Source organism: Aethalodelphis obliquidens, unplaced genomic scaffold, assembly GCF_003676395.1.
Source record: "Aethalodelphis obliquidens isolate GAN/ISIS:26980383/991018 unplaced genomic scaffold, ASM367639v1 scaffold50, whole genome shotgun sequence".
NCBI lineage: Eukaryota > Metazoa > Chordata > Mammalia > Artiodactyla > Delphinidae > Aethalodelphis > Aethalodelphis obliquidens.
This window is the reverse complement of record NW_020837994.1, coordinates 117,201-142,890: the sequence shown is the minus strand read 5'-3', so window position 1 is coordinate 142,890 and position 25,690 is coordinate 117,201. Positions and strand designations below refer to the sequence as shown.

General features: G+C 56.3%; 2 protein-coding genes across 20 annotated transcripts in view; both read left to right on the top strand.

Annotated features, from left to right (window-relative positions):
• ARAP1 (ArfGAP with RhoGAP domain, ankyrin repeat and PH domain 1) overlaps positions 1-8,097 on the top strand; it is a 63,033-nt gene extending 54,936 nt beyond the window's left edge. For 9 of the 16 annotated variants that reach the window (XM_027083284.1, XM_027083277.1, XM_027083280.1 and 6 more), the window contains 7 exons: positions 67-212; positions 857-889; positions 4,542-4,624; positions 5,412-5,462; positions 5,633-5,696; positions 7,101-7,250; positions 7,341-7,494. In XM_027083284.1, coding sequence (XP_026939085.1) covers positions 67-212; positions 857-889; positions 4,542-4,624; positions 5,412-5,462; positions 5,633-5,696; positions 7,101-7,250; positions 7,341-7,382 — 569 coding nt within the window. In that variant the 3' untranslated portion in view covers positions 7,383-7,494. The other 7 variants (XM_027083285.1, XM_027083282.1, XM_027083281.1 and 4 more) reach the window with 5 other exon arrangements.
• A 7,677-nt stretch (positions 8,098-15,774) lies between these two features.
• The window catches only part of PDE2A (phosphodiesterase 2A), a 95,107-nt gene continuing 85,191 nt past the window's right edge, over positions 15,775-25,690 (top strand). For 2 of the 4 annotated variants that reach the window (XM_027083290.1, XM_027083291.1), the window contains exon 1: positions 15,776-23,417. In XM_027083290.1, the coding sequence (XP_026939091.1) occupies positions 23,395-23,417 (23 nt within the window). In that variant the 5' untranslated portion in view covers positions 15,776-23,394. Of the gene's footprint in view, positions 23,418-25,690 lie in introns of all 4 variants that reach the window. The other 2 variants (XM_027083289.1, XM_027083292.1) reach the window with 2 other exon arrangements.

The following is a 25,690-nucleotide window of genomic DNA, read 5'->3' as shown; positions in this document are numbered from 1 at the left end:
CCTGGGTGTCTGTGTCTATGGGCGGGGCGTTGGTGCAACCCTGTGCCCACTCCACTCCTCCCCCAGCCAGCCATGTGGGTGAAACCAAGCACGGCATGATGAAGTTCCGAGAGGACCGCAGCCTCCTGGGCCTGGGCCTGCCCTCAGGGGGCTTCCACGATCGCTACTTCATCCTCAACAGCAGCTGCCTGCGGCTCTACAAGGAGGTCCGGGTACGTGATCCTGCTGGGTCCTGCCCCGAGGAGGGCACCAGCATCCGGGTACGTGATCCTGCTGGGTCCTGCCCCGAGGAGGGCACCAGCGCCCGGGTACGTGATCCTGCTGGGTCCTGCCCCGAGGAGGGCACCGGCGCCCCGGTGTGCTCAGACACCCGAGCACAGATGTCCCCCTGGGCTTAACAGTGGGAGCGTCCCCATCACGGGGTCTCGGGGTGGCACAGCAGTTGTGGGGAGCTGTGGATTCTCAGAGACCCTCCTGCTGTGGCCCTCGGTGATCACATGGCTTTGCCCTGGAGCCCTCCTAGGCCCTGGTACCTGGATGCCATCACATCAGGCTTGGGCTGCTCACCTGTGCCAGGTCATGGCACCCACAAGAACATGCTACGTGGTGACAGCCCCAGGTTGTGGCCTGTGCATGCCTTGTTGCTTCATAGGCCATACCCCATCCCGGCCCACTCCATGCACGCCCATGCTGTCCACACGCCGGGCGTCCTCCCAGACCAGACGCCATCTCCGTCCTAGCACTGCCCCCGCTGCCCCAGCATACAAGCCACATCCCGCCATGCACCACTACACACACTGTCCTAGCTCTGGACCTGGGCCTCCTTCTTCCGTAACCCTGATCCTCTATCAAACAGAGCCAGAGGCCGTGGAGCGGGGCCCCTGAGACCGTGAGTAGCTGCGGGTCAACTGCCGGCTGCCTTACACCTCCTGGGGGCCAAGTGAGCCTAGTGGGAGCGTGGGGACCCAGCCAGAGCTCCTGGCCGTCTCCAGGCATGGTTTCCCGGCCTCCACCCTAGGGCTTGTGGCCTAGGCTCCTTCTCTTCATCCCAACCCTATCCCAGAGTGCTTCTCCCAAGATAAGGGCCCCCGTCAGTGCGATGCTCTAGACTTTTCCAAAAGCTTCAGGGTGGAGGCTGTGGAGCCAGTTAATGGAAGCCCCTAGGTTTGGATTAGAGCTCTGATCTTCACCTCCTGTCACCCCTGGAACCACCCTCTTCCCAGCCCTGGAGAGAGTTCCAGGGCTATTAGAATGTGCTCGCTACTGCCCTCATCTTAAAACGCAAGAGCAGGACTACAGAGGCCTGTGGTGTATCCCCCAGCTGTAGTGGCCTCCCTAGCTGGTTGCCAGCCTTTGTTTGCACACCCTGGGAGAGGGGAGTTCATCCTCTCCTCCCTTGGTGCTGCTCTGTCCCTAGAATGATAGTATCATACTATCACTGTTCAGGTTCAGCTGAGATCTGCCTCCCATGACACCCCTGTGGATCCCAGCTGTGCCTTGGGTGCCACAGAGTATAGATGCTCTGCAGAGACAGGCAACAGAAACGGGTTTCTAAGGCCAGGGGTCCAGCCTGAGCTCCTACCAGTGTCTCCTGCCCTTTCTGCCCCTTGCGTCTCCTGAGGACATCTGGACAGGCCTGGCTGCCGTGGGAGCCCAGCAGATAGAGCAGGACCCTCACCTCCCTCTCTCTGCACGTTACACCTCTATTAATGCAGCCTGGGCTCCTGCTGACCCTTGTGGGGAACGCCTCTTCTTCTCTCCTTTGCCTCCCTCTGTGATCACATCCTTGCTTCTGGGCCCATCCACCCCTCCGGTCAGTTCCCCTTGGTTCTAGGTGCTATTTCCCTGGCCCTCTCCCTCTAGAGGTGCTTAGCCCCTTGGAATAGAACCAGACCGTCAGTGTGGGCAGGGAGGAGGGAGAATGGCTGAGGCACCTGGAAAAGCAGCTGCTGGTCCCTTGACACAGAGGAGAGGAGGCAGGAGAGCTAGAAAGAAGCAGATCTAATGTTTATCGAACCAGGCTTGGTGCCCAGCCTTTCACATACTGGGACGTGTAATCTCACTACTGTCCTGTGTGGAGGGGTATTGTCCCTTTTTCACAGGTGAGAAAGCAGGCTTCAGGTGACTTTCCCAAGGCCATCTCTAGGTGGTAGCTTGGGACTCGAACCCAGATTTGTTAGCCTCAAAGCTTCAGCTTTTTATTCCTTGAAATATAGGAACCAAGACCTCATAGCAAGGGCTGGTCAGCTCAGGGCTAGATGGTGCTCTCCCCAGTGGCAGCCGGCACCTGGTCTCACAGGAGCCCTGGGAAGGTGTGTTTTGGCTACTGAGGTGTTGGTGATTCTGGTATTTGCTAGTTTATGGGGCAACAGGACAGAAGATTTGAAATTGGGACAGTCCCTGGCAGTTCAGGCTATGTGAACACCCAAGCCTCCTCCTGGAGTCTCCCATTGTTAAAGACCCTGAGGCCCCTGGGAAAAGCACATTCTAGAAAGATCTTGGTTCCAGCAGAGGTCTTTGAGCATCAAGGAGTGAACTTCATTCCCTGCCAGTGACCTTATACCTCGGAGATGCTGGCAACATGAGCTGTTTGATCAGAAACGAAGATTACATTGACTGACGCTCCCCCTGCCCCCCAGAGTCCCCCTCAACCTTCTTGTCTTGGCCATGCTCACATCATAAGCCTGCCACGTACACGCCACACGCACCAGTACCTGAGGAAGTAGCGGCCTGAGGGTTGTTTTTTTCTGGTTCTGAAGGAGCCACAGCCTGGCCTGACCGCCTCCATTCCCTTAATCCTCTCCACGCCCTGACTGCAACCACTGTTCCTGTCACACGCCTGGGCTGGCTCCGCCCACTCCGGAGTCACTTTACTCCTTGCTTTTAGTTCTCGTCCCCTCACACCCACAGCCCGACTTCTTCCAAGCCCACTGTCTGCTTTTCATTCCCTCAGCCCGATTCCTTCTGTACCTGCAGCTCAGTTTCCCCCACATCCTTTCTCCTGTCATGCTCAGAGCCGGGTGTTCCATGCCTGCAGCCTAACTTCTTTTACGGTCTCTGTCTCAGTCTTTCCATTCCTGCTGCCTGGTTTCTTCCAACTGCAGTCTGATTTCTTCAGTGCTCTCAGCCTTGTGTCTTCCCTGCTTGCATGCAGGCCTCTTCTTTCTTGTATTCTCCCTAGACGTTGTTTCTCCCGTATCAGCAGCCTGCTCTCCTTATCTCTGCCCTGTTTCCTCCCTGCCTGCAGCCGTGATCATCTGTGCCCGTGGCTCACCTTGTTCTGGCCCTCTTGGGCACATAGCCATTGTCCTGCTATGTATGTGCAGGAGATGTGGGGCTCCCCCTTCAGGGGCTTGGTCGTTAGGAGGACTGGGGGTGAAAGCAGGGTGAAGGTTCCTAATAAGCCCTTCTTAAACTACACCCCCTGTGATAGCACCGAAGTCTCCACTGATTCCCTAGGCAGCCCATCCTATTGTGACCTCACAGGGAAGTCCACCAATTCCCGAAATTCTCCATCTCCCTGGCCATCCCCTAGTCATCCCCTAGTCCCCTCTTTTTGTTCCTGCTGAGGAGCCATGCCTGGGGGTGGCTGGGAGCAATGGTGGGGAACAGTAGAGGTGGCTCAATCTGTGACCCCCAGTTTTGGTTGTAAGTGACTCCCCCTCCCCTGCCATCCACCCTGGTGTCCCTGTTGGCACCAGGGGTGCCTGGTGGGGGCAGGGTTTCAAGCAAGTGGCTCCCAGAGCAGGAGGAAGGCTCATTAGCTTGACCTCCAACCCGCTGCTTCACTGGAGGTCAATGCTCCCATCCCCCTGCCTCTGAGGCAGCCTGCTCCTTCCGAGCCCAGACCCATATGCAGAGGTGGGGACCAGAGATGAGCATGTCAGTGATCTGGTGCCCCCTCCCAGTACATTGGTCTGTCGCTTCCTGGCCTAGACCACTGGGAAGTTCTTCCCGTTGTCTACGGAACGGCCGTTCTGCTTCAGCTCGAGTCATTAGCCTTCACTTTGTGGAACCAAAGAGCCAGTAACTGCTCACCTCACAAGCCTTCTGTTCACACAGTCAACCCTGGAGGCTCCATGGGGCAGGGAAGGGTGAGGAATAAATAACCTGAGACACACAGACAGCCGAGGCTCTCAGCTCCTGTACACTCGCTGGGTTTGGTGCCAAAGGGTGATGTGCAACGTGCAGACTTGTCCCTCTGCAGACAGCCTGGATCAGCCTATGATACTGACACAGATCAGTTCTCAATTTGCAGGGCAGCAGGGAGGGACTGGGGATCAACTGCTGCGGACATCCAGCTACCTCGGGGACAAGGGTTGACTGTCTGATGCTGGGGCAGGGAGAGGGGCCTGGGGGCTCTGTTGAGCTAGATTGTGACCAGGGAGGGCTTTGTCAGGAAGGCTTGCTGGAGGAGGGCTCCTGGGCTGGGAGGTAGAGAGGCTGGGGAGAGGGGGGAGGGAGGCACCCAGTTGGGAGATCTGCCCCAGTGCGCACCCTGACTGACTGAAGTTCCTACTCCTTCTTCCTCCGCCACCCAGAGTCACCGGCCTGAGAAGGAGTGGCCCGTCAGGAGTCTCAAAATCTACCTGGGAGTGAAGAAGAAACTCCGGCCACCCACCTGGTGAGCTGGGGCGGGGGAGGTGGGTCCACGACTAGGGCCTGCGGGGCTCAGAACTGATGGGGGAGGCACAGCTGAGGGCTGTGAACTTGACAGGGACTGGCTCATAGTTCTGAGGGTGTGGTCTCCCAGACCAGCAGCATCAGCATCACCTGGAAACACATTAGAAACCCGAATTCTTGGGTACCACCCCAGACCTGCTAAATCACGGATTCTGGGGCTGGGGCCAGCAGTCTGTGCTGTCACAAGCCACCTAGGGGACTCTGATGCTTGCTCATGTTTAAGAACCATTGGCCTGGATTGAAATCCAGTTAGTCACTGACTAGCTCTGGGACCTTTCTGTGCCTCACTTCCCACATCTGAGGAATGGGGAAAATAATGGCACGCCTGTTCCAAAGGGCGGTTGTATGGGGTTTTTTCCTTCTTCTTTTTTTAGTTGAAGTATAACTGATATGGTGGTATGTTTTAACAGTTGAAAAGTGGTGCATAGCCACTATCACTGTTATTAACTGCAGTCACTGGGCTGGGGTTTCTGGCATTCACCTTTTACCCGCTGGCTGTGCCTGCTTCTCTCTGGGGGATAGGGCTGGGGGGTGGGGGAGCCAAGGCCCTGGGAGGCTGGCAGGGCTGTGAGAGGAAGAGGCAGCGGCCGGGATGTGCTGTGCCCACAGAAGGACTTGAACTCTGCCCCCAGCCCTGGCCCAGGCTTCTGGGCTCTGTCCTAGGCTCTCACTGGGGCTATGAGGCCTCTCTGGGCTGTCAAGTGACCCCACCTGCCCCTTCTCTGCAGCTGGGGCTTCACGGTGGTGCACGAGACGGAGAAACACGAGAAGCAGCAGTGGTGAGTGAGGGCCCCATGCCGAGGAGAGATGGTAGCATGTCCCCCTTGGTTGGGTCCCCTCACTGTCCAGATCTGGGCCCTGCCCCCGAGACCCTGGGCGGGGGAACACGGTAGGGTATCCCTGCTCAGCCAGGCCCTGGCGGCATCCAGACCTGTGCCCCACCCTGTAGGTACCTGTGCTGTGAGACGCAGATGGAGCTCCGGGAGTGGTTCGCCACTTTCCTCTTCATGCAGGTACCAGGCGCGGGGTGTGGGGTGGGTCCCGGGAAGCCTCCATTACAGAGAAGGGGTATGAGTGCTTCTTCACTGTTCAGGCCACCGATTGCTTCAGGATGTTGAGTTGCCTTTAATCCACTTGTTCGTTCATTCTCACGTAAACCCTTCCTGGTACCTGCTCTGGTCCAGCTCTGAGCCAGGCATGCTAGAGACAGAGGGTGCAGACCCCTTCCCTCGGGCACTCACTCCCCACGTAGAAAGGAAAACAGACCCAGAAGGAGCCTGTTAGAGCCCAGTGCTGTGGTGACAGAGGGAAGCCAGGGACCCTACCTCGTGGAGGTGTTGGGTGAGGTGAGGAAGGCAGCAGGGAGGGGGTATCGTGGAAGCTGAATCTTTGGGGATGAGGGAGCGTTCACCAAGCAAAGGCGGGGGTGGGGCGGCTTCGAGGCAAAGGGAACAGTTTGCACACAGGCGTAGCAGGATTGCCGACAGGGTGTAAAGGGAGAAGCCAGGCACGCTAGAAGTTGGCACTGGAAACGAAGTTGGGAGTAAAATCTCAGTCTTGAAGGCCATGCCAAGGAAGCTGAACTTGACCTAGTCGGCAGTTTGAAGGGAGAGTTTTAAGCAAGAGTGGTGCGCAGGGTTGAGTCTGAGTTTGAGGGTCCATTCTGGGTGCGGTGTGCAGGGGAGGATGGGCTGAAGGGCCGAGCCTGGAAGTGAGGAGGCCAGTGAGGTAGTTGCTGCAGTGGGCCAGGTGGGAACAGGCTGGGGAGGACTCGAAGCCAGAGCAGGGCTAGAGGGGTGGGTTGGACATAAAATAGGTGTTTGTTTGTTTGTCTTTTGGCCGTGCGGCATGCGGGATCTTAGTTTCCCTGGTTGGGATCTTAGTTCCCCAACCAGGGATCGAACCCGTGCCCCAGGCAGTGGGAGCACGGACTCTTAACCACTGGACCACCGAGGAAATCCCAAAACAGGTTTTTAAAATGAGAGCTCAGAATTGTTTGGGGAGAAGGGAGACAAAACTGTACCAGGGCTTGGGCTGAGCTCTTTTAGCCCTGAGCTTCCTGGTAGTCAAAAGTCAAAAGGGAAACAGAGCAGATTCTAGAGTTTCCTTGGTTCCTGGTGAAAGGAAGCAGACATGTTCCTCTAGAACTGTTTTCTTGGCACTGCGTTCTTGAAGCGGTTTGTTTGTGGACCTGGAAATGAGGGTTGTTGAGTAATGTAATTGGCTGGGCTTTGCCGGGGATACAGTCATGTTCTCCTAACAGCTGCTTCTCATATCTGCTCAGATCAAAGCTGAGGGTTTCACCTCAGATCATAGCTGGAGGCATTTCTTGGAAGGGTGGGTGGATCCGGAGTTGAGTGTCTAGGCCAGCAAACCGAGCCCAGACCCCAACACCCCTCCTCTCCCCTGCTGCCCAGCACGACGGCCTGGTGTGGCCCTCAGAGCCCTCACGTGTGTCCCGGGCGGTGCCTGAGGTCCGGCTGGGCAGTGTTTCGCTGATCCCCCTGCGCGGCAGTGAGAATGAGATGCGCCGGAGCGTGGCTGCCTTTACTGCGGACCCCCTTTCTGTGAGTGGCTCTCCATTCCTGTGGGCAGGCGGCTGGGAACCTGGCTGGAGCCTGCCTTCCACCTGACTCACTCTGCTTCTCCTCTCTGAGTGCCCTCCGGCCCTGTCCCTCCGTCCTCATTGGGAGTCCTGACAGGCCCCTTTGGTTCACCTGGTTCCCGGGAGACCCCTCTCTGCTGGCCCCTGGCCCCTGCTCCCTGTGAGTCTTCACAACGTGCTCATGGAATCTGGACTTCTGTGCCTTCCCACAGCTCCTCCGAAACGTCTGATCGCAGGTGGGACTCTGCCACCGTGAAGCCTTCGTGGGCAGACACCCTCATGCCCTGCGTGCCTGGTGTGAGCCAGCAGGGGGCACATGAGGAAGCCGCACCCCCAGACCCCTCATCCTGACTGCAGCCTGGGGTTCCCTGGCCAGGACGTGGGGGGCAGGCAGCAGGGTCTGCCTGAGGAGGAATCCCTTACCTGCTCTGTCCAGGTGCTCAGCCCTCCTGGCCTGGCCTGCTCCCCCGCTGGGTCACACACCCTGAGTTTAAGGGGTTGGAGAGATGGGCATCAGTGAGGCACTCTGGCGGACTGCCATCCTTTCAGAGGCTCAAGGCCCTGGGGCCCCCGCTGGAAGGGAGCCCACCCCTTTGCCACAGACTCCAGAACAGCTCTAAAGGAACACTCAGCTGGGGTGGGGAGGGAGCTCTTGGGTAAATGTATACAGGGCTGAGAACTGGACTTGGGGGACTTTAGCCCCCCTTCTGGTCTGGGCTTACTGGGAGGGCCTAGGCTGCCCGGTGCCCCTTCCCCACTTTGGGGACCTTTTGATAATATAAATATATCTGTATATTTTACCCCCTGGTGCTGAGGTCTATGATTGGTTGGGGGTTTCAGGTGTCCCAGGGTAAGAGGGGACAGGAGGACAGGCACTCCAGAGGTGAGTGCCTTGGACCCTGAAGCCGGGGACCTGACCCTGCTGTCTCCAGGCCCTCAGCTGTCCAGATACTCTCCCCCTGCCCCAGACAGAGCCCCAGGCTGGCTCCAAGCTGTCCTCACTGTACTCCTGTACAGATGGCGTGGGGATTGCGGGTCCTGACTCTGACCAGGACAGACCCCAGCTAGATTGAGTCCCTCTCCCTGCTGTAGTCTGATTCTGAGCCAGGGGCTGGTTGTGTGGTATGTGAGTGACTCAGGGTAGCTCGTCATTAGCCCTTCTAGAGACACAAGGTCATGGAGGGAGTGACAGGACCTTTATTAAATTAGGAAGAAGGTCCTCAGGTTACCCTTGGCTCCTGTGCACACCCCTTCAGAGGTGCCCTGCCTTGGACCAGGAAGCTGCCCTCACTGGCCACCTCCAAGAAGACAAGGCCCTGGCAAGTGGGGGGGGCGATAAGGAGCTGTTCAGAGACGAATTGGGGACTCCCTGGGAAGGTGCCAGATACCACATTCCGCCTCTGCCTAGAGCCTCATTCCCAGCCTCTCTCCAGGGGCCCAGCGGGCAGACAGGCTGGCCTCCCAGCCTCAGCCTCAGCCGCTGGAGCTGGGCAAGCTGGGCAGCCCCTGACTTCTCACTGATCCAGTTCAGTGGGGAGGCCTGGATGCAGGTGGGGGTCTTGGTGGCCTGGACTCCAGGTTCCTTGTTCCTGTCTCTCGGGAAGGGGAGGTAGATGCCACACTGGAATGGGTTCTCTGGCCGGCTTCACAGGCTGGGACTAAGCCCCCCCCACTCCGAGTCTCCCACTTTTGTCTTGCCCTAGGTGGGCTGCTCCAGGCCAGGCTGACCATTCCACCTGCAGCCAGGAGAAGACCCTTGTTCAAGTGCTCAGGGGCTGGAATTCTTCCCTGGATCTGACCTTGGACTGACCAGCTAACCCTGAGGCCCAGAGAGAGAGTGGGTGAGACTGGAGGCGCTCCCCCGCTAGGCTGCCAAGTGTCACTTGCCCCAGCTCAGGGACAGCCTGCAATGACCGCATTGGGCCACCAGGGGGCAGCCACGGACAACTCAACATTGCTGGGTCCCAGAACAGGTTCTGGAGGACCCCACGTCTTCTGTTGGAGTGTGGGGTGAGACCTGGCCCTCCCTGCCTTTGACCCCAGGGCTGGTGATACTGTGGAAGGCAGCACAATACAAGAAGTGCTTTGGACTCCCAGGCCATTGGAACCCGAAGGAGGGAGGAAAGGCCTTTGTGGGTCAGTGCCTGTGTATTCTATGTACTGTCTCCTGGCAGAGGAAGAAAGGCCAGAGAAGGGAAATGACTTGCCCAAGGTCACACAGCTCTTCTGAATCAGGGTTGAGGTCCATCTCCACTGCCCCATTTTGGGGGGTTCTTCTTCCTCCACTCCCTTCCTGATTCCAGCTCTGCTGTCTCCTCTCATAAGTGGCCCCATTTGTCCCCTGGGGAAGGGGATCTGAGCTGTCAAGAGTTAATGATGCTTAAAGTGCTTTTCCTGGGGATCAGGGATGACATCCCAACGGGAGTCTTCGGGGCCTCAACCGTAATGAATTATGGTAAAGACAACAGTGTTGGGTGGATTAGGGCAGGAGGCTCTGCTTGTCTTTGTGACAAAGATTTGTAGATATGGGGTCTCTTGGGACCCTGGGTGGTTTGTTCACATATTATTTGAGGTTGGGTTGAGGGGGGATGGATAAAGAACCTGGAGCCAGACCTGCCGAGGTGTGGGCAGCAGCTCTTGGAGAGGCAGGAGGCTTCCTGGAGGAGGAGGTGCCCCTGAATTGGCCCTGAAGACTGGAAGCCTTTCCAGCTGTACATGGTAAGGAGGGGGTGCAAGTTGGGGTGAGGGTGGGTCGAAGTGTTGGGGGAGGAGGACAGGGCTTCCAGGGTCAACCCAAGTCACGGCCTAATGGCAGGGGAGCATGGGGAGGCCTGGGAGAGAAGGCTATGGCAAGTCAGAGCTTGGGGGTGAAGGCACTGTGGATGGAGAGGAGGCTGAGCCGGGTGGGGAGTGGGGGCTGGGAGGTGGTGTGGGGTGTCTGTCTCTCTTCCGCCTCCTTCCTGCTCAACCCGCCTACCCTGCAAAGCATTCAGCAGCCATCCAGCCCTCGAGGGCCGGGCCTCAGGAGACCACTGGGCTCCACAAGAAATCGATGGGGCTGGGGAAGGGAAGATGGGCCCTGCCTCCTCTCCGCCTCCCCCTGAGCCCGGGGATTGGAAGCGGGGCCTGGAGCTGAGACCTTCTTTCCTGGCCCCATGCTCTCATGGCTCCTAAGCCCCCTGCCCACAACTGGTGGTTGTTTTTTTTTTTTTTTTTAAAAGATGTTGGGGGTAGGAGTTTAGTAATTTATTTATTTATTTTTGCTGTGTTGGGTCTTCGTTTCTGTGCGAGGGCTTTCTCTAGTTGTGGCAAGCGGGGGCCACTCTTCATCGCGGTGCACAGGCCTCTGACTATCGCGGGCTGTCTTGTTGTGGAGCACAGGCTCCAGACGCGCAGGCTGAGTAGTTGTGACTCATGGGCCTAGTTGCTCCGCGGCATGTGGGATCCTCCCAGACCAGGGCTCGAACCCGTGTCCCCTGCATCGGCAGGCAGATTCTCAACCACTGCGCCACCAGGGAAGCCCCAAACAACTGGTTGTTTTTGAAAAGCGGGGGTGTGGATGCCAACTGTCGGGGCAGATGCCGACACTCCTGTCTACAAACTAGATTTGGCTGACTTCCTGAGGTCTCTGATCCTCAGTTTTCTCTTCTGTTCTTTGGAGGTATTAATAGCACCCACTAATGGGAGGATTAAAGAGCTAGTAAGCGTGAAGTACCCAGCACTGTCCCTCGATAACCCCCTTCCCAAATACGTCTGGGGAGGCATCATGGCATCCAGAGTCCTTTCTAGGCCCAATATATTTTCATTCAACAAGCATTTCTTGAACACCTACAGTGTGTTCAGGGCTTCACTGAACAATGAGCCGGAGCAGATGAATAAGTGGTGTGGAGGAAGGAGGAGGTCTTCTGGTTGGGGGAATTGATCAAGAAAGACTCCAAAGAGGAGGTGAGCCTGGAGGGACAAGCAGTGTTTCTGCAGGTGGAGTTGAGAGGGAGACATTTCTGGGAGAGGGAATGGCAGGAGCCACAGGCAAGCTGTTGTGGCCCTGCAGCGAGCAGCCTGTTGTGGTTGGAGCTTAGTGCACCACTGTCACTCCAGGGCCTGTCCCCCATGCCTCTGGTGTTGGGGTCTTCCCCAGCCAGCTTCCTTTGGTCAGCTCTGTGACCTAAGTGACCCAGACTTTGATCTGGGGTATGTCTGTCTGTCTCTCATATACATAGAAGGATAGCTGGCATGAACCTCCCAACCTCTCTTCCAATATGACCCCTCCTTCAGGAAGCTCTTCTGGATTGTTCTTCCATCCAGAAGAACTTAGGGTGCACTTAGGATGTGTGTGTGTGTGTGCATGCGCACGTGCCCACATGTATGTGCCCTGGCCACTTGGGTCCAGCTAGAGACTGGCCCAGGGAAGAGCTATCAGGGAAAGGGTTCCTTGGTCAGACCAAGCTGGTTCAACCCCGGCATATTCGCCGCTCCCACGCCACTTTCAGCCTGTGGAAATTTCCGCATTTTCTCTGCCATGGTTACAGCTCCTACTGCTGTATTTATCACCCTGGAGACACAGTGGCACAGGCACACACATGCCACACACACACTCATGCCCTGCACACACGTGGTGCCTGCATACTTTCTCCTGAACTTACACACACACACACACACACACACACACACACACACACACACACACACGCTGCACGTGTATGAACGCCCCTGCACACAAAGCTCTCTAGGAAAATTGCCCCCCTCCCTCCCGCTCCTCCACTCTGTCCTCCCACCACCACCCACCTCAAAACACTGAGACCGAAGAGATGGGCTGGATGGTGCCTCCCACCACTTGTCAGCTTGGGAGGCCCTTCCCCCTCCGTGACTACAGTGTGTTCTTCCCCACCACCCCGCCCTTCCGCCTTCTGCATCTCCCCAGCTCTCCCTACCCTTCCCTCCTCTCTGCCACTCCTCTGCACTCCTGCATGTCTCTCCCTGCACCGCAGTCACTCTGTCCTCTCTGGGTCACTCTTTTGACCCTCTGAGGTGGAAGCTGTCCTTCCTCCCTGCCCTCCCTCCTGAGGGGCACAGGATGGGGACCTCACAGGCACTGATGGAGACAGAGGGACAGGCCAGGGGGGCCCAGGGCCTGAGCCTCCTCAGCTTCTGTCACTTCCAGTCCCTCCTCCTGGGTGAAGGGAGGGCTGTGTGCCTAACACCATGGAGACCAGCGTCATGGCAACAAAGCCCGGTGGGCACAGCCTTCCTCCTCCGGGGGCCCCCAGAACCCCCTAGGAGGAGCTGCCAAGAGGCCCTGAGGAGGTGGGCCTTGTGCTGGGCCTGGTGCCCAGCACTGGCTGCCGTGCCCGCCTCCAGCTCATACCACCCCCAGATCACCCCCATCCTGACCAGCTCTCCTGCAGCTTCCACTACCACAGGTCACTAATCCCAGTGGGGTAAAATCTTTTTGCAAACACGAACTCCAGAGCTGGGGACCCTGAGGGCTCATTTATAGACTGAGGGCCAGAGAGGGCAGGGGTTTGCCCAGGGGCACGCAGCATGTCTGGCCGAGCTCCTGACCCTTAGATCTCAGTTCTCTCCTCTGGCCTCCCACCTTCCACTCAGATCAGCTGTCAGTGAGGCGAAGAGGTCAGTTCAGCCACCTGGGAGGTCTCCAGCCAGTCCTTAGTGTTGGCAGTAATGACGATGCAAATGACGGTCCTGATAAGCCCTTACGAGGCACCCACCACCTGCTGGGCTAAGGCTTTGCATGTGTCGTTTTGTTTAATCCTTGTAACAAACCCTATAAAAAAGTTACTTTTTGTTTTCATTTTATCCCTGAAGAAACTGAGGCATAGACTTGCCAGTGTCAAGTGACTAGTAAATGGTAGAGCTGGAACAGGAACACAGGTCTTCCCCAGCCAGCGCGGAAAAGCCAAGGCTTTATGCATGGTTCCCCTCCCAGCAGGCACTCTTCTAAATCAGTGACAAACTGTGTTTTCCGTTCTGTCTTTCCTTCTGGAGAGAGTTCCTGGGGAAAGATCTGGGGCTCAGTCTAGGTCTGGCCTTAGGGTTTCGAGAAGTCAGGAGGTTTCTTTTCTAAGGTGATGGAGAGGGAACAGCATGTTTAGTCCTAGGGAAAACCTCCCTTGCAGTCCGGCAGTGCATAAACTAGTTCGCAATCTCCAGGTTCTTTCAGAGTCCTGTCTAAACCCAGGCTGGAGCCTCAGGATGGAGGGAGAAGATCCTCCCTCCTGGGCCCAGACGCAACTTCTCTCCCGACCTTGATGGAGTCACGTTGCAGCTTCTTCCCTGCTGGCTTATGTAATCATTCAAATATAGCAGCTGCCTTTATCCCACTGAGTCGCACCCCCTCCTGCCCCCCCACTCAGGTGCAGGGAGTGACGAGGGGGAAGAGGTAGATTAGGGCTGAGTGGGTGGCTCGGGGCCTCCTGGTAAGGAGGATGCTAGTGTGCTGGATTGGACGGTGATGGAGGTGAGGGAGCTGGGCCAGGGCGGCAAGGAGGGTAAAACCTTTCCCAGAGTTGGAAGCCACAGAGTCACTCCTTTTCTGACCTGCCCCTGCTGAAATTACACATTCCTGGGGATCCCTTCCCAGGGTTACAAGCTGTATCTGCAGATTTACCTCCCAGACCTCTGTCCAGCTGGAGGAGGAGAGGTGAAAGATTACAAGAGGAGGAGCTAGTCCAGTGGGGCAGTGACCAGCAGTCCTTGGTCATAGGCCCAGCCCTACCCTTTACTCACTGTGCGACCTGGGTGTGTTTCTGCCCTCTCTCACCTGTTCCCCCATCTGTACAATGAGGGATTGGACTCTACTGGCTCTAGCACCTTATGCTGCCTGATCCGTATCCCAGGAGATGACCTCGACCTTGGGCAGAAGGCACTTCCAAGTGTCTGGTCCAGCCCCATCCTAGGCTGACATCCCTCTCCTCTCATCTGTGCCCACCCTAAGTCTGCCAATCTTCCTGGGCCAGTTCAGCACTCCCACCCCATCCATGGGGCAGTGTAGGTAGAATGATAGGATTCTGAGCTGAGGGGCTGCCTCTCCCCTCCCTGAACTTGCTGTCTGTTACACCACTTCACCCCCCTGCCCAGCAGGAACGGGGAGCTCACTGCCCCCACCTGAGGTCACCCCTTCCCTCATAGGGCAGCTTTGGCTGATCCTGGAACCTGAAGTAGGCCCACGATGAATGCCTCAGCTCTCAGTTTCTGCATCCCCAAAGCCACCTTCCTGAGATGTGGAAGAAGCCATTCTGGAGGCAGTGGTGACCTTTTGTTCCTTTCAGCAAAGGCCTTGTCACCCATGGTGTGGTGGGGTCTGTGCTTAATGTGGAAATACAGGGAAGTATGCCAGGCCCCTGCCAAGGACATGGTGCTCCTCTAGGCATTGTCCTTGGAGCCACAGTTGGCAGCTTCTGGCTGAGGAGGGGAAGGAGACGCACTGTGGGATGGTTTCCTCTGATGCTTTCCCCCACCTCCCTGCTGGGATCTTGCTGCCAAGACCCAGATGTAGACATCCTGGCACCCAGCCAGAGGGAGTCACCCAGGAGTTTTCGGGCCAACCCTCCGTGAAACCGGTGTTCTGCCAATAACCAGCCTTCCCCCTGGAGAGCAGTGGGGTGTTTCACGCTCCACAGCCTCAGTCTTTTCCCTACAGGGGAGGAGAATTCCCACAGCAGATCGGTGAGGCCTGCACCAGCTGTGTCCTCACATCCACCTGCAGCCTCTTACTGAGGGCTTGCTCCAGTGTGTCCTGGACTGAGCTCTGAAGTGCCCCATCTCATTTCCACGCTCACCTGTGTCTCCTTACTTTCCTACCTCAACATTTCTTACTTGTATCTGGTGAGGCTGCCCAAAGGCTGGGGTTTGGAGCTGAGGTGAATAGGACTTCGGCCCATCCTTGAGGAAAATGTGATCCAGTAGGAGAAAGGAGATGGACCTGAGCAGGGGGATGAGGTGTTGGGACAGGTGGCAAGATAGGGAGGGGAGAGACAGCCAGGCATGCTCCGCCCAGAATCCAGTTACCCCTCCTGCCTACCCTGTCCCTGGTGGGTGGGGGCAGGTGTGTGTTGAATTGGCCTAGGAAGGCTGGGCCAGGATTTGGGATGGGCAGAGAAAAGGAAGACAGAGGGAAGTCAGCCTAGGAAGGGAAACAGACTATATACCAAGTCAAGGAGGAGAAAAGGACTAGCATGTGCTTAGGGACTAGACCCTGCGCCACCTGGAGCAGAGGGTGGAGAGGTCAGCCAGGGTCGATCATGAGAAACCTCAAATGCCAGGCTGAGGAGCTTGGCCTTTATCCTGAGAGCACTGGGAACCAAGCAAAGGTTTTGAGGAGGAGTTAACATGACCAGCTAGATGTCTTAGAAAGTCAGTGCTAGAGGCAGGATGGAGATGGAATAAAGGGATTGTGTTGGAGTAGGGGGCTGGAGAATGGGAGTAGGGAGTAGGTGGAAGGGGGAAGTATGGAGTAGGGAAGGGGGGAAGTATGCTGGGGCTCAGCACAAGGAGGGAGTGGATAAATGTGAGGGAATTACAGAGGGAGAATTGACAGGCCTTGATGACAGATTTGACAGAGGAAGTGAAGGAGAGCGAAGAGTCAGGGCAACTTTGAAGTTTCCAGATTGGGGATTAGACGTTTGCTGATGCCTTTGATAAAGACAAAAGATGCGTTGATGTTGAATATTTGAGTGTGAGGGGCTTGTGAGATGTTCCCAGAGGATATGTTGAGGAGGTAGCCTGTACTGGACATCTGGAGCTCCAGAGAGAGGGCTGGCCCACAGGGGGCACTCGGGAGTTGGGGTGTTGGGGGAGCGCTCCATGCTCCGTGGGGGTGGGGTGGATAATGATGGGAAGCAGGGTCCGGTCCTCCAGTGAGGAGGCAAAAATAGGAAGAATCAGTGAGGGAGACAAAGGAGCAGCCGTCTGGAAGGGGCGAGTGAAACAGCCGCCTGGGAGGGGCCGGGGAGGACAACGAGAAGAAGACGCCTTCTTTGGCAGTGAGGAGGTAGCTGGAGCCTGCGGTCCTCGCGAGGCGGTGGGCGCGGAGCGGAGGCCGGATCCCAGAGGCTGCATCCTCCCGTCGCTTTTGGCAGCCACCCGCCTCCCAGGAACATCCTGCTTCCCACCAGCTCCCCAACAAGCAAAAAAATGATGTCTGCTGGCCGGCTGCGGGGCAGTGGGCCAGGGCGTGTGAACGCGGTGCAAGCTGGTCAGCACCCTGGAGAGCGGCCGGGGGCGGGGCCTGCGGTGGGGCGGGGCTTCGCCGTAATCTCACGGGGCCTTTGATTCCTGCACTGGCTGGTTTTGCAGGCCGGTTCGAGGTGGAGGAGTGAAGAGCAGGCCTGGACAGTCTCAGGCCTTCTCTCTTTTCGGCACCTGCCCCCTCCCGACACTGCCTTGCAGGAACCCTACCCCAGCATTTGGGGCTGTTAACTCCCTTGGCGCCATCAATTCAGTCTCTTTAGGGGAGGGAAGGGGAGAGTGCACTATGTACCAGGAACTTTATGGACATTACCCAAACCTCACAACTCTTTGAGTTTGGAGCTTGTCACCCATCTTTCAGATGAGAACACTAAATTGAAGTTCAGAGAGGTGAAATAACTTGCCCAGAGCACATGGCAGAGCTGGGATTTGAACTTATACCTGCCTGGCTCTAAGTCCTGGAGTGCGCATAGTCCTGGATCTTGCACCTCATTCCTACAGACTCCTTACTTCCGGGGCCACTGTAGAGGCTGGTGTGCTGGTGTGGCAGTGGGGTGGGCAGGAGGCTCTACCTCCCCGCCTGACTTGCTTGAGCATAATCCTGGGAGATTTTTGAAGATGAGACCTCTACCATCATTTCCAGAGCAGGAGAGGAGAAAGAAGGCTGAGAGGCAAGTAAGGCCTCAATGCACCTGCTCCCCTCCACACCCAGGAGGCACCCTCCTTTGAATCCTCTGACTCAGCTTCTGACCGCCAGGCTCCTCAGGGCATGAAAGGGAGCTGTGAAAGGCCAAAACTGGACGTGGTCCAGGGCCTTGGCTTTCTGAGCCCGTGGAATGCCTTCCCAGCTAGCAGGCATGGAGGGGCAAGGTCCTAGGCATGGGCCAGGTTGAGGAAACAGTTTGCCCAGAGCTTTCAGAGATCTAAAATTCCACCTTCTGAGGCCACAGTGGGAAGCAAAGCCTCCCTCACATTTTCTTTCCTAACGCTTCCTAAGTCACAGACAACTGCTTTCTGTAGCCCTCGGCCTGGGCAGGCCTCCTGCACAAGCTCGGTCATTCCTGTCCACCCCCATCCCTGGACGCACCCACACCCCTCAGCAGGGTCAGGTTTCCACTCAGCCTCGTGGGCTTTTCTGCCTGGAGCTCGGTGTGTGCTGCAGGGGTTACTCCCCGTCACAGCTCAGAGAGCTGGGGTTACTGGTGAGGGTTATGTGTAGCTCCTCTATCCTGGAATACACCCCCTTTTCCTGGGGTGTATACACCCCTCTTTGCCTTAAAAAACCCAGCTGATATCCTCTCTTCTGGAAATGCTTGCCAACCACTGGGCTCCCTCTGGGCACCACAGACCCTGTGCTCCCCTCTGTCACACAGCAAGTACCCCCTTCCCCTTGCCTGGGTGCTGTTCCCAGGCAAGGCACCGTTGAGTCATATCTGATGAAGTTGGCCAGTGGTAGATGTTCCTGAATGAATGATTGAATGAATGAGGAAGTTAGTGGTGGAACCAGGACTTGAACCCCCATCTCCTGCCTCCAGGTGTGGAGCTTTCTCTCCTCTGTCCAACAGGAGCTTTGCTGAGGCAGTTCCCTACCTGTCCCATTGCCTAAAATGCCCCTATTCCATTAGGTTAACGCTTCCTCCTCAGGAGTCAGGAGTCTGTCTGCCCTCAGGGACATGGCAGAGGTGAAGCAGGCCCTCCCCTATGCCTATAGTCTGTGGACAGTGAAGCCATGTGGGGCATGCTGTGGCCTGGGTGCCACAACTCCTAGTAGAATTCCATGCTCATGCATCAGCTCCCACAGTGTCCGAGCTAAATAGAGCCCCCAAGAGGTGGACTCTGTGATGAGGCTTTGAGTCCAAAGACCATCAGCAAAAGCCCCCTGAGCCTCCTGTGTACCCAGCTCCATGCTGAGGATGCACCCTAGGACATGATACAATCCCAGCAAGGGAAGCCAGAGAATCCAGTTCTGCCAGGAAGCCCTGTGGCCCTTCCATACTTGAGGAGGGCATGGGGGTGTCGCCTTGCCCTGAGGGTCTGGGTTCTGTCTACCTGCCCCTCATACCTAGATCCCATCCTAGCTCACAAGCATTGAAAATGCCTCAAAATCCCTTATCCTCACATTTCTCTCTCTGGGATCCTCCATCAGCTTTCTCCCTCTCTCTCTCTCTCTCTCTCTCTCTCTCTCTCTCTCTCTCTCCATTTCCATGTCTTTTCCCCCCCGTCTTTGTTCCTCTGTGTGTGTGTTTTCCCTATAACTCTGATCTTTTGTATTTCCAACTTGATCTCTATGGGGCTTTGATCCCTCGCTCCTCTCCTTCATGTGTTTCTCTACCCCTTCCTGTCTCTGTTTCTCTCAGTCTCTCCCTCTGTGTGTGAGTCTTTCTTTTCCTCTCTCCCAGCCGGAGCCTCCATCTACCCCTCCCTCCCTCTCTCCCTCTGTCTGGGCCTCTCTGTTCCTCCTCCCTCCTCCCTCCCCTTTCTGCATTACCAGACCTGCTCCAACCTCCTCCCAGAGTAAGCCTAGCGGCAGAGGCAGTGGCAGCCAGAGAAGCAGGAGCAGCCAGGGCAGCAGGGCTGGATTGGGGTGTTGAGTCCCGGCTGAGCCGGGGACAGGCCGCTGCTCTCGGTCCCCGTGCCTGCTGGGCCAGGCGCCCTGCCTGGAACCCCGGGCAGGGTGGACAGGGCGAGGTGCCACTTTAGTCTGGCTGGGGAGGCAGATGATGAGGAGCGATGGGGCAGGCATGCGGCCACTCCATCCTCTGCAGGAGCCAGCAGTACCCGGCAGCGCGACCGGCTGAGCCGTGAGTACTGTCGAGGGGCTGGGGTCCGGGTGAGTGGCTGCAGGAGGAGCCACGGACAGGGTCCTGGGAGTCCCTCCAGGGGGCTGGGGTTGGCGTAGAGCTGAGCCACGTGGTTGGATCGATCCTGCTCCAGGGCACCCTGTTGCTGGACTATAGCATAGAGGGGGTTCTCTGTGCAGGGCGGGGTTGCCTGACATCAACCTAGGGCGTGTTGGGGCTGGGGTCCCATAGAAGGGGATGGTGGCTACGGGAGGGCTTGATAATGAATGTGAACCATCCCTTCAGGGGCTGGGGGTGGGGGAGGTCTGTGTGTGTGTGTGTGTGTGTGTGTGTGTGTGTGTGTGTGTTTCCAAGGAGCCCTGGAGTCTGATAGACTTAATTCAGGACTCTGGAGAGGGATGATGTCCCAGACCAGCGTGTGTGTGTGTGTGTGTGTGTGTGTGTGTGTGTGTGTGTGTGTGTGTAGAGAGAGAACATGAATTATGAATGAGTGGCCCTGGAGCAGGAGAGGGTCTGGGGCAACTGCTCTCCATGGAATGAGGATTGGGATTCAGAGCTGGCAATTTAGGCAACTTTGTCCCCGAAGCCCCTGTCCCAGAGAGAGTCATGGGGCTGGCTGGGATGTGGCTCCTGTGCACCAGCCTCGTGAGCACCCACATGCAGCGAGATGCACGTGCAGGTGAGTGGAGGGGATTCTGTGGAGATGCCCTTCCACCATCTGAGGGCTGCCGAGGTAGCAGGCAAGTGACATGTGTCTCCAAGTCAGTGGCGGTGCAGGTCTATGCCAGGCTATGTGTGTGTGTGTGTGCGTGTGTGCATACATGTGGCGGGTACAAGGGACATGTGGGGTGTAGAGGAGCATGTAGAGTTCTGGGGTCCTTGGTGGTTGGATGTGCAGCAGCCTGTCAGGGTGTGTGAGCATCCCGGTGTGACTCTCAGAGTTTTTGTGAGAGTATGTGTGCAGGGGTGTGTGTGTGTATGCATGTGTGTGTGTTTGAATTTGTATATTGGCATGCATGTTAATGTGTGCTGTGTCTGCAAAATAGAGTGACTCAATATTGAGCATGTTGTCTGATTCCATGTGTATTCATGTTGGTGTGTGTTTGTTAGTGTGTGAATATTAATACTACCGTGTGTGTGTGTGTGTGTATACGTGGGTGTCTGTATTAGCATGTGTTCCAGTGTGGGTGTGATCATGGTGCTAGTGTGCATGAGTGTGTATGTTGGTGCTTGTGTGGCTGGTGTGTGTGTGTGTCTATGTGTTCATCTGAGTGTGTGTGAGTGGCTGTTTCCTTCCCCTGGTGGTTGAGGACACAGCTGGGACACTGGCCCACCGAGGCCGGGTGGGGGTGGATGAATGTGTGACCACCTCCATGAGCTCAGGACAATTCATTCTACACCCTGTGGGGAGATCCAGAAAAGAAATAGGCAATAATGGCTCTGCTCTCTGGGGCCTCCTAAGCTTCCTAACATAAAATAGCTTGAAAATAATTAAGCAGTAAAGACCAAGATCAAGCTAAGAGGTGGGGGTGGGGCGTGGCCACAGAATAAGCAAAGGCCCTGGGCTGGGATGGGGCGTGTGCCTGGAGCAATGAGGACGCTGGAGGGGTAGGCAGGAAACGCATCGTGTGGGGCTTTGAACTCCAGGCTTCTTGGGCTTTATCCTGAGGGCCCTGGGGAGTCCAGAAGGGTTTTGTGCAACAGAGGGACATGATCAGATTTGGGATTTAGAAAGCTGCCTCAATGGCACTGTCAAGGTTAAACTGGAAGGGAAGGGTGGGAGCCAGGAGGCCAGTGTGGAGGCTAAACCAGTGTGGGTATCAGTGAGGTCTGGGGCCACGTGGGCCAAGGGGCAGATGAGACCAGGGCTTTCTGAAGGGAGAGGTTGGAGGGCTTGGGAAAGAGGATGGGGAAGGGGAGCATGGGAGTGGCTCAGGCTTGGGCCAGGGTTGGGGGGGGGGTGCAGTGGCGTGACCTCAGAGGGTCCAGATGTGGGGAAGGAAAAGCTCTTGGAAGGCTCAGACATGGAAGGTAGTGAAGGGACCCTGGTAGAGTTTCTAGCCAGGGTGCAGAGGGTCTGAGACTGTGGAGCCATCTCTTCCCAGACAGGGAAACCAAAGCTGTGGCATTGTCGCTCTCCTCCAGCTGCGAGGCTCGTGCTGAGTCTCAGTCCTCTTCCCTTCGGGCCTGCACAGGCCCTCTTGGTTGCCTGAGCTGGATGGCTCCATGAGGGTTAACTGCCTTTATGCTCCTGCACCCCCCAGCTCCCCCTGCCCACCAAACAGCTCCTGGCTCTGTTCCTGCTTCCCACTCCAGCCTCTTGTCCCTGGGGATTACTGATGGCTTGGCTGGGATCTGGCCAAATGGGGGAGGCAGAACTCCCAGCAATACCTCCTTTCGGTCTTAATGGACTGGGGGTCTCACCCTCAGCTACGCTGCTGTCACATCCAGCCTGCACTCCTCGGGCTTCTGCTGCTTCGGCCTCTCCAATCTACCCACTCAGTGTGCTTCCATTCCTGCATCTGATCATTCATTCGTTGATTCCTTTACTCAACAGAGATCCCCCAATGCCTGTTTGGTGCCCGCTGGCTTGGCCTCTGAAGACACAGAGAGGACCCTGACTCAGACCCTGCTCTCAGGGAGTGCCCAGTCTGATGAGGAAGGCAGCAGTGGCAACGCAGTGGAGAGTGCTGGGCAGAGAGAAGCTGTGGGAGTGGGGGCCTGCACTAAGCCAGGGCTGCCCAAGAAGAGACATTTGAGCTGGATCTTGAGGGATGGATAAGAATTGCCCAGGCAGGGAAGGGCAGAGGAAAAAGCCTGTAAAAGTGGGTAGATGTGAGAAAGCACAGTGTGTTCGAGGGGCAAAGAGAGTTTGGGTTGGCAGGAGTGAGAAGGGAGTTGAGAAGAGGAAGAGAGGCAGAAGGGGCCAGATTCTGTAGGGTCTCAGGTGCAAGGCTAAGGGGCTTGTAGGGGCTTGGATTTTCCTCATAAAATTAGGGAGCTAGGGAAAGGCTTCTGCATAGGAAACCTCCCCTAGGAAGCCCTCCCTTGGTTCCCCGTTCCCTCTGATCCCATCACCCACCCTGAAGTCTTTCTCCCTGATGGTACAGGGTCAGGAATGCAGCCCCGATTCAGCCTTCCCCTGTGATGTCCCCTGTGTGTGAGCTCCTTACCCAGCCAGCCAAGGAGTTCCTCAAAGGCAGGAGCCACCTCCTTGTGCTTCCCCACCCCACTCACAGCACAGGGCTGGGCACCAAGGCTCAGTCAGTGCAGCCTCCAAGGCAGAGAGGACATGAAGAGCATCTGGGCCACCTTCTAGCAGTTACTTCACTCCTCTCTACAGCTTGGCCGCAGATCTATCCAGCCCTGCTTACATACTCCCAGGGGAAGCATGCTCATCCCTTCCCTCTTGGGCAGCCCTTCCCTTGTAGGCCCAGCTACTCCAGGCTGCCTGGCCTTGTGTCATTTCTCCATCCTGGGTCACTGTCCTTCTTCCCAAGCAGGGCCAGGCTGGGGCATAGTGGTTCAGTAGTGCTATGAGAGATCAGTGGTCTTTATTCCAACTACAGATGGTAAAACAGATTGAGCAGTCCCTGCGCCCTCTCCAAAAATAAAGATAAAGAAGCAGGCATGGCCAGAGTAGGGAATGGGGATAGACAATGAGGAGGATGTCCTACCGGCACAGAGGGTCTATGGAATCTCCTGGCTTCACAAGAGCGGGATGTGGGCATGAGGGGAAGTTTCCCAGGACAGGAGGGGGAGTTGGAGGCAGAGACACTATTAGCCCCACCCCTCCTGCAGGTGAGTGATGTCATCCAGGGAGAGGGGGACTGGAGGGGCTCAGATAGACAGGGGAGGGGCCTCAGGATTCCTTCCTTCCTTCTTTCAGCAGCCATTCAATGGATTGCTGCCCTACCAAACGTGGCAGCTCTTCAGGGAGAGGGACAGAGCCAGTGACCACTTGGAGGGAAGCCTGTGGTCTTTCCTACCTCTGCCAGTGTCAGACAAAGGAATTTAGGAGGAGGGGCCTTGGGGCTGGCCTTAAAAGGAAGAGTCACTTCTCCCGGCAGAACTGAGAGACAGCTCCAGGAAGAGGGAATGCCACATAAAAAGGCCTTGAGGTGAGCACAAACATGGTTTTATTTATGTGAGGACTGTTAAGAGTTCAAAGTGGCCTAAGTGTGAAGTTCAAGGGTGGGGGAAGGACTGGGCAGAGCTGGAGTAGGAGAGGAGTGAAGGAATTGAGGTTAGAGTAGAGGAAGCGCTTTCTGCCACCAAGGTGTCCCCCAGCAGCTTTGACATGTAGGCCTGGTGCAGATTCTTGGGGCTGCTGAGGGTCTCCTCATTGTTTGAGAATGGGGTGTTCAGTGAACAAACAGAGACTCTGGAAATGAGGGAGAGGCCGGGGCTGAAGAAAGTGGGCCCCTTCCAGAAAGTGGCATGCAAATGAATGCAAAGTAATATGCAAATAAACCAGCTTGGGCTTGGCAGCTTTGGCTGGGAGGAGGAAACGTCACCCCCTTCCATGCTGGCCTCCCACCCACTCTGCCGCAGCCCCCAGGACAGCCGGAGCAGCCTTGTCTGCTGCTTTGAGCACCTCAGTTTGTCAGAGCCACAAGATCGTGGCCTCCAGGACAGGGGCTACAGGCACCCTGTCGGCAACCCCATCCTCTCGGGAAGTAGATGTATTTAGTAACAGATATTTTCAACACATTTATCTTCCACTGTTCAGCTGCCCATTCCCTGGGAGAGGCCAGGTCCCCAGGGATGTGACCCACTTCTTTTAAGTCCCTGAAGTCACCCTTCTCACTGCCTTCCCTGAAAAACAGGAGGCAACTGGGGCTTGGTGCAGCAGAAAGGATTTAAATCAGACAACTGGGAGGACTTCCCAACAGTGTAGTTGCTGAGCTATGAGAACCCTGTGTCTTCTGGGCTCTCACTCTTGAGATGGCTACCCTGAGTTCAGAGGAAGCTTTGAAAATAGAATAGAGAAGGTAGCAGACAGACATAGATTCCAGTTTCAGCAACTTTACTCTGTATGGTCCTGGTCAACTTAATTAACTTCTCTGAGTCCCATGTGGATAATGGAGTGGGAATAATAATACTTTCCTGGCAGGATAACTGAAGGATCTGGAAGTGGAGCGCTTAGCGCCAGGCATGCAGCAGGTGCTCATAAAGATTCGCTGCTGCCATTATGAACCACCCACACTCACCTACCCTTTTAGAAAGATTCAGTGGGGGGCTGGAGGGGGAGAGACCAGAGCTAGTGAGCCCAGAAGCTGTCATCCCGTGGGAGAGACAAAGAGGTCTGAAATGGAGCAGTGGTGGTGGGAATGGTGAGAAGTGTGGATGTTCTGTGGGAGGGACCGAGGGGCCTCAGAGACATGTGACCACCTCCCTGGGCTGCCCTGTCTGGTCTGAGACTAATCCCCAGGGAAAACAGTGGAGGAAAGGGCCTGATGAGGGCTTAGGTCTGTGGCCGCGCCCATGGCAGTCTGTGAGTCATTCTGGGAGTTGTAGTTTCCAGTGAATTTGCAGTGAGTACATTTTGTACTGCCACCTTGGATCCAAATCCACACCCTGCTGCTGAGGCTGGTGGGGCAGGCCCTGGTGAATGTTGGAATATTCGAGACCCAAAGGTGAAGCAGCCTCCACCCCTTCCCTCGGGGATCGCTTAGCCTGATGTGTGTTGGCGGGTGCAGGGATAAAAGGATTAAGCCATAATTATGACTCTTCACACGTTCACACAGAAGTTTACAGCTTCCAGAGTACTGTTTTCACATCTATGATCTCATTTAATCCTCACCACAAACCCCAGAGACTGCTGTCTTCTGGATGAAGAGACAGGATCTGAGAGGGGAAAATAACTTGCCCAGAGGTATTCAGCTAATACCGAGAGAACAGGTCTGTCTGCCCCCCAAAGCTCCTGCCCTTTCCATGGATTATTGTCCCAGATGGCAAAGGCCAGGCCTCGAAGGACAGGCAAGATATGGAAAATTAGACATCTCAGCAAAGGAGCAGCTGAGCAAAGACCTGGCTCCAGAGTAAGAAGCAAGGGCTGGGCTCCTTGGGATATGAGACTAAGAGATGGACTGGCCAGCCCCAGAGACCTAACTCCAGGCTTTGTTTGGACTTCTTGCTGTGGTCCACTAGGACTTACCCAAGGGTTCTGAGCAGAGGCAGGACCTGATTAGAGCTGAGCTTTGGGAGAATTGAGCTTACAGTCCTGGACTGATTGGACTGGAGCAGGGATACCCAAGAGAGCCTGAGACTTCTGAACTCCATTCTTGGTGCTCCCAGAATTTTGCTCCTCTTCTTCCGGCACACTTCTCAACTTCTCCTTCTTCCTCTCCCCCTTCCTCTTCTTCCTCTCCCTTCTACCTATTCTCCTCCA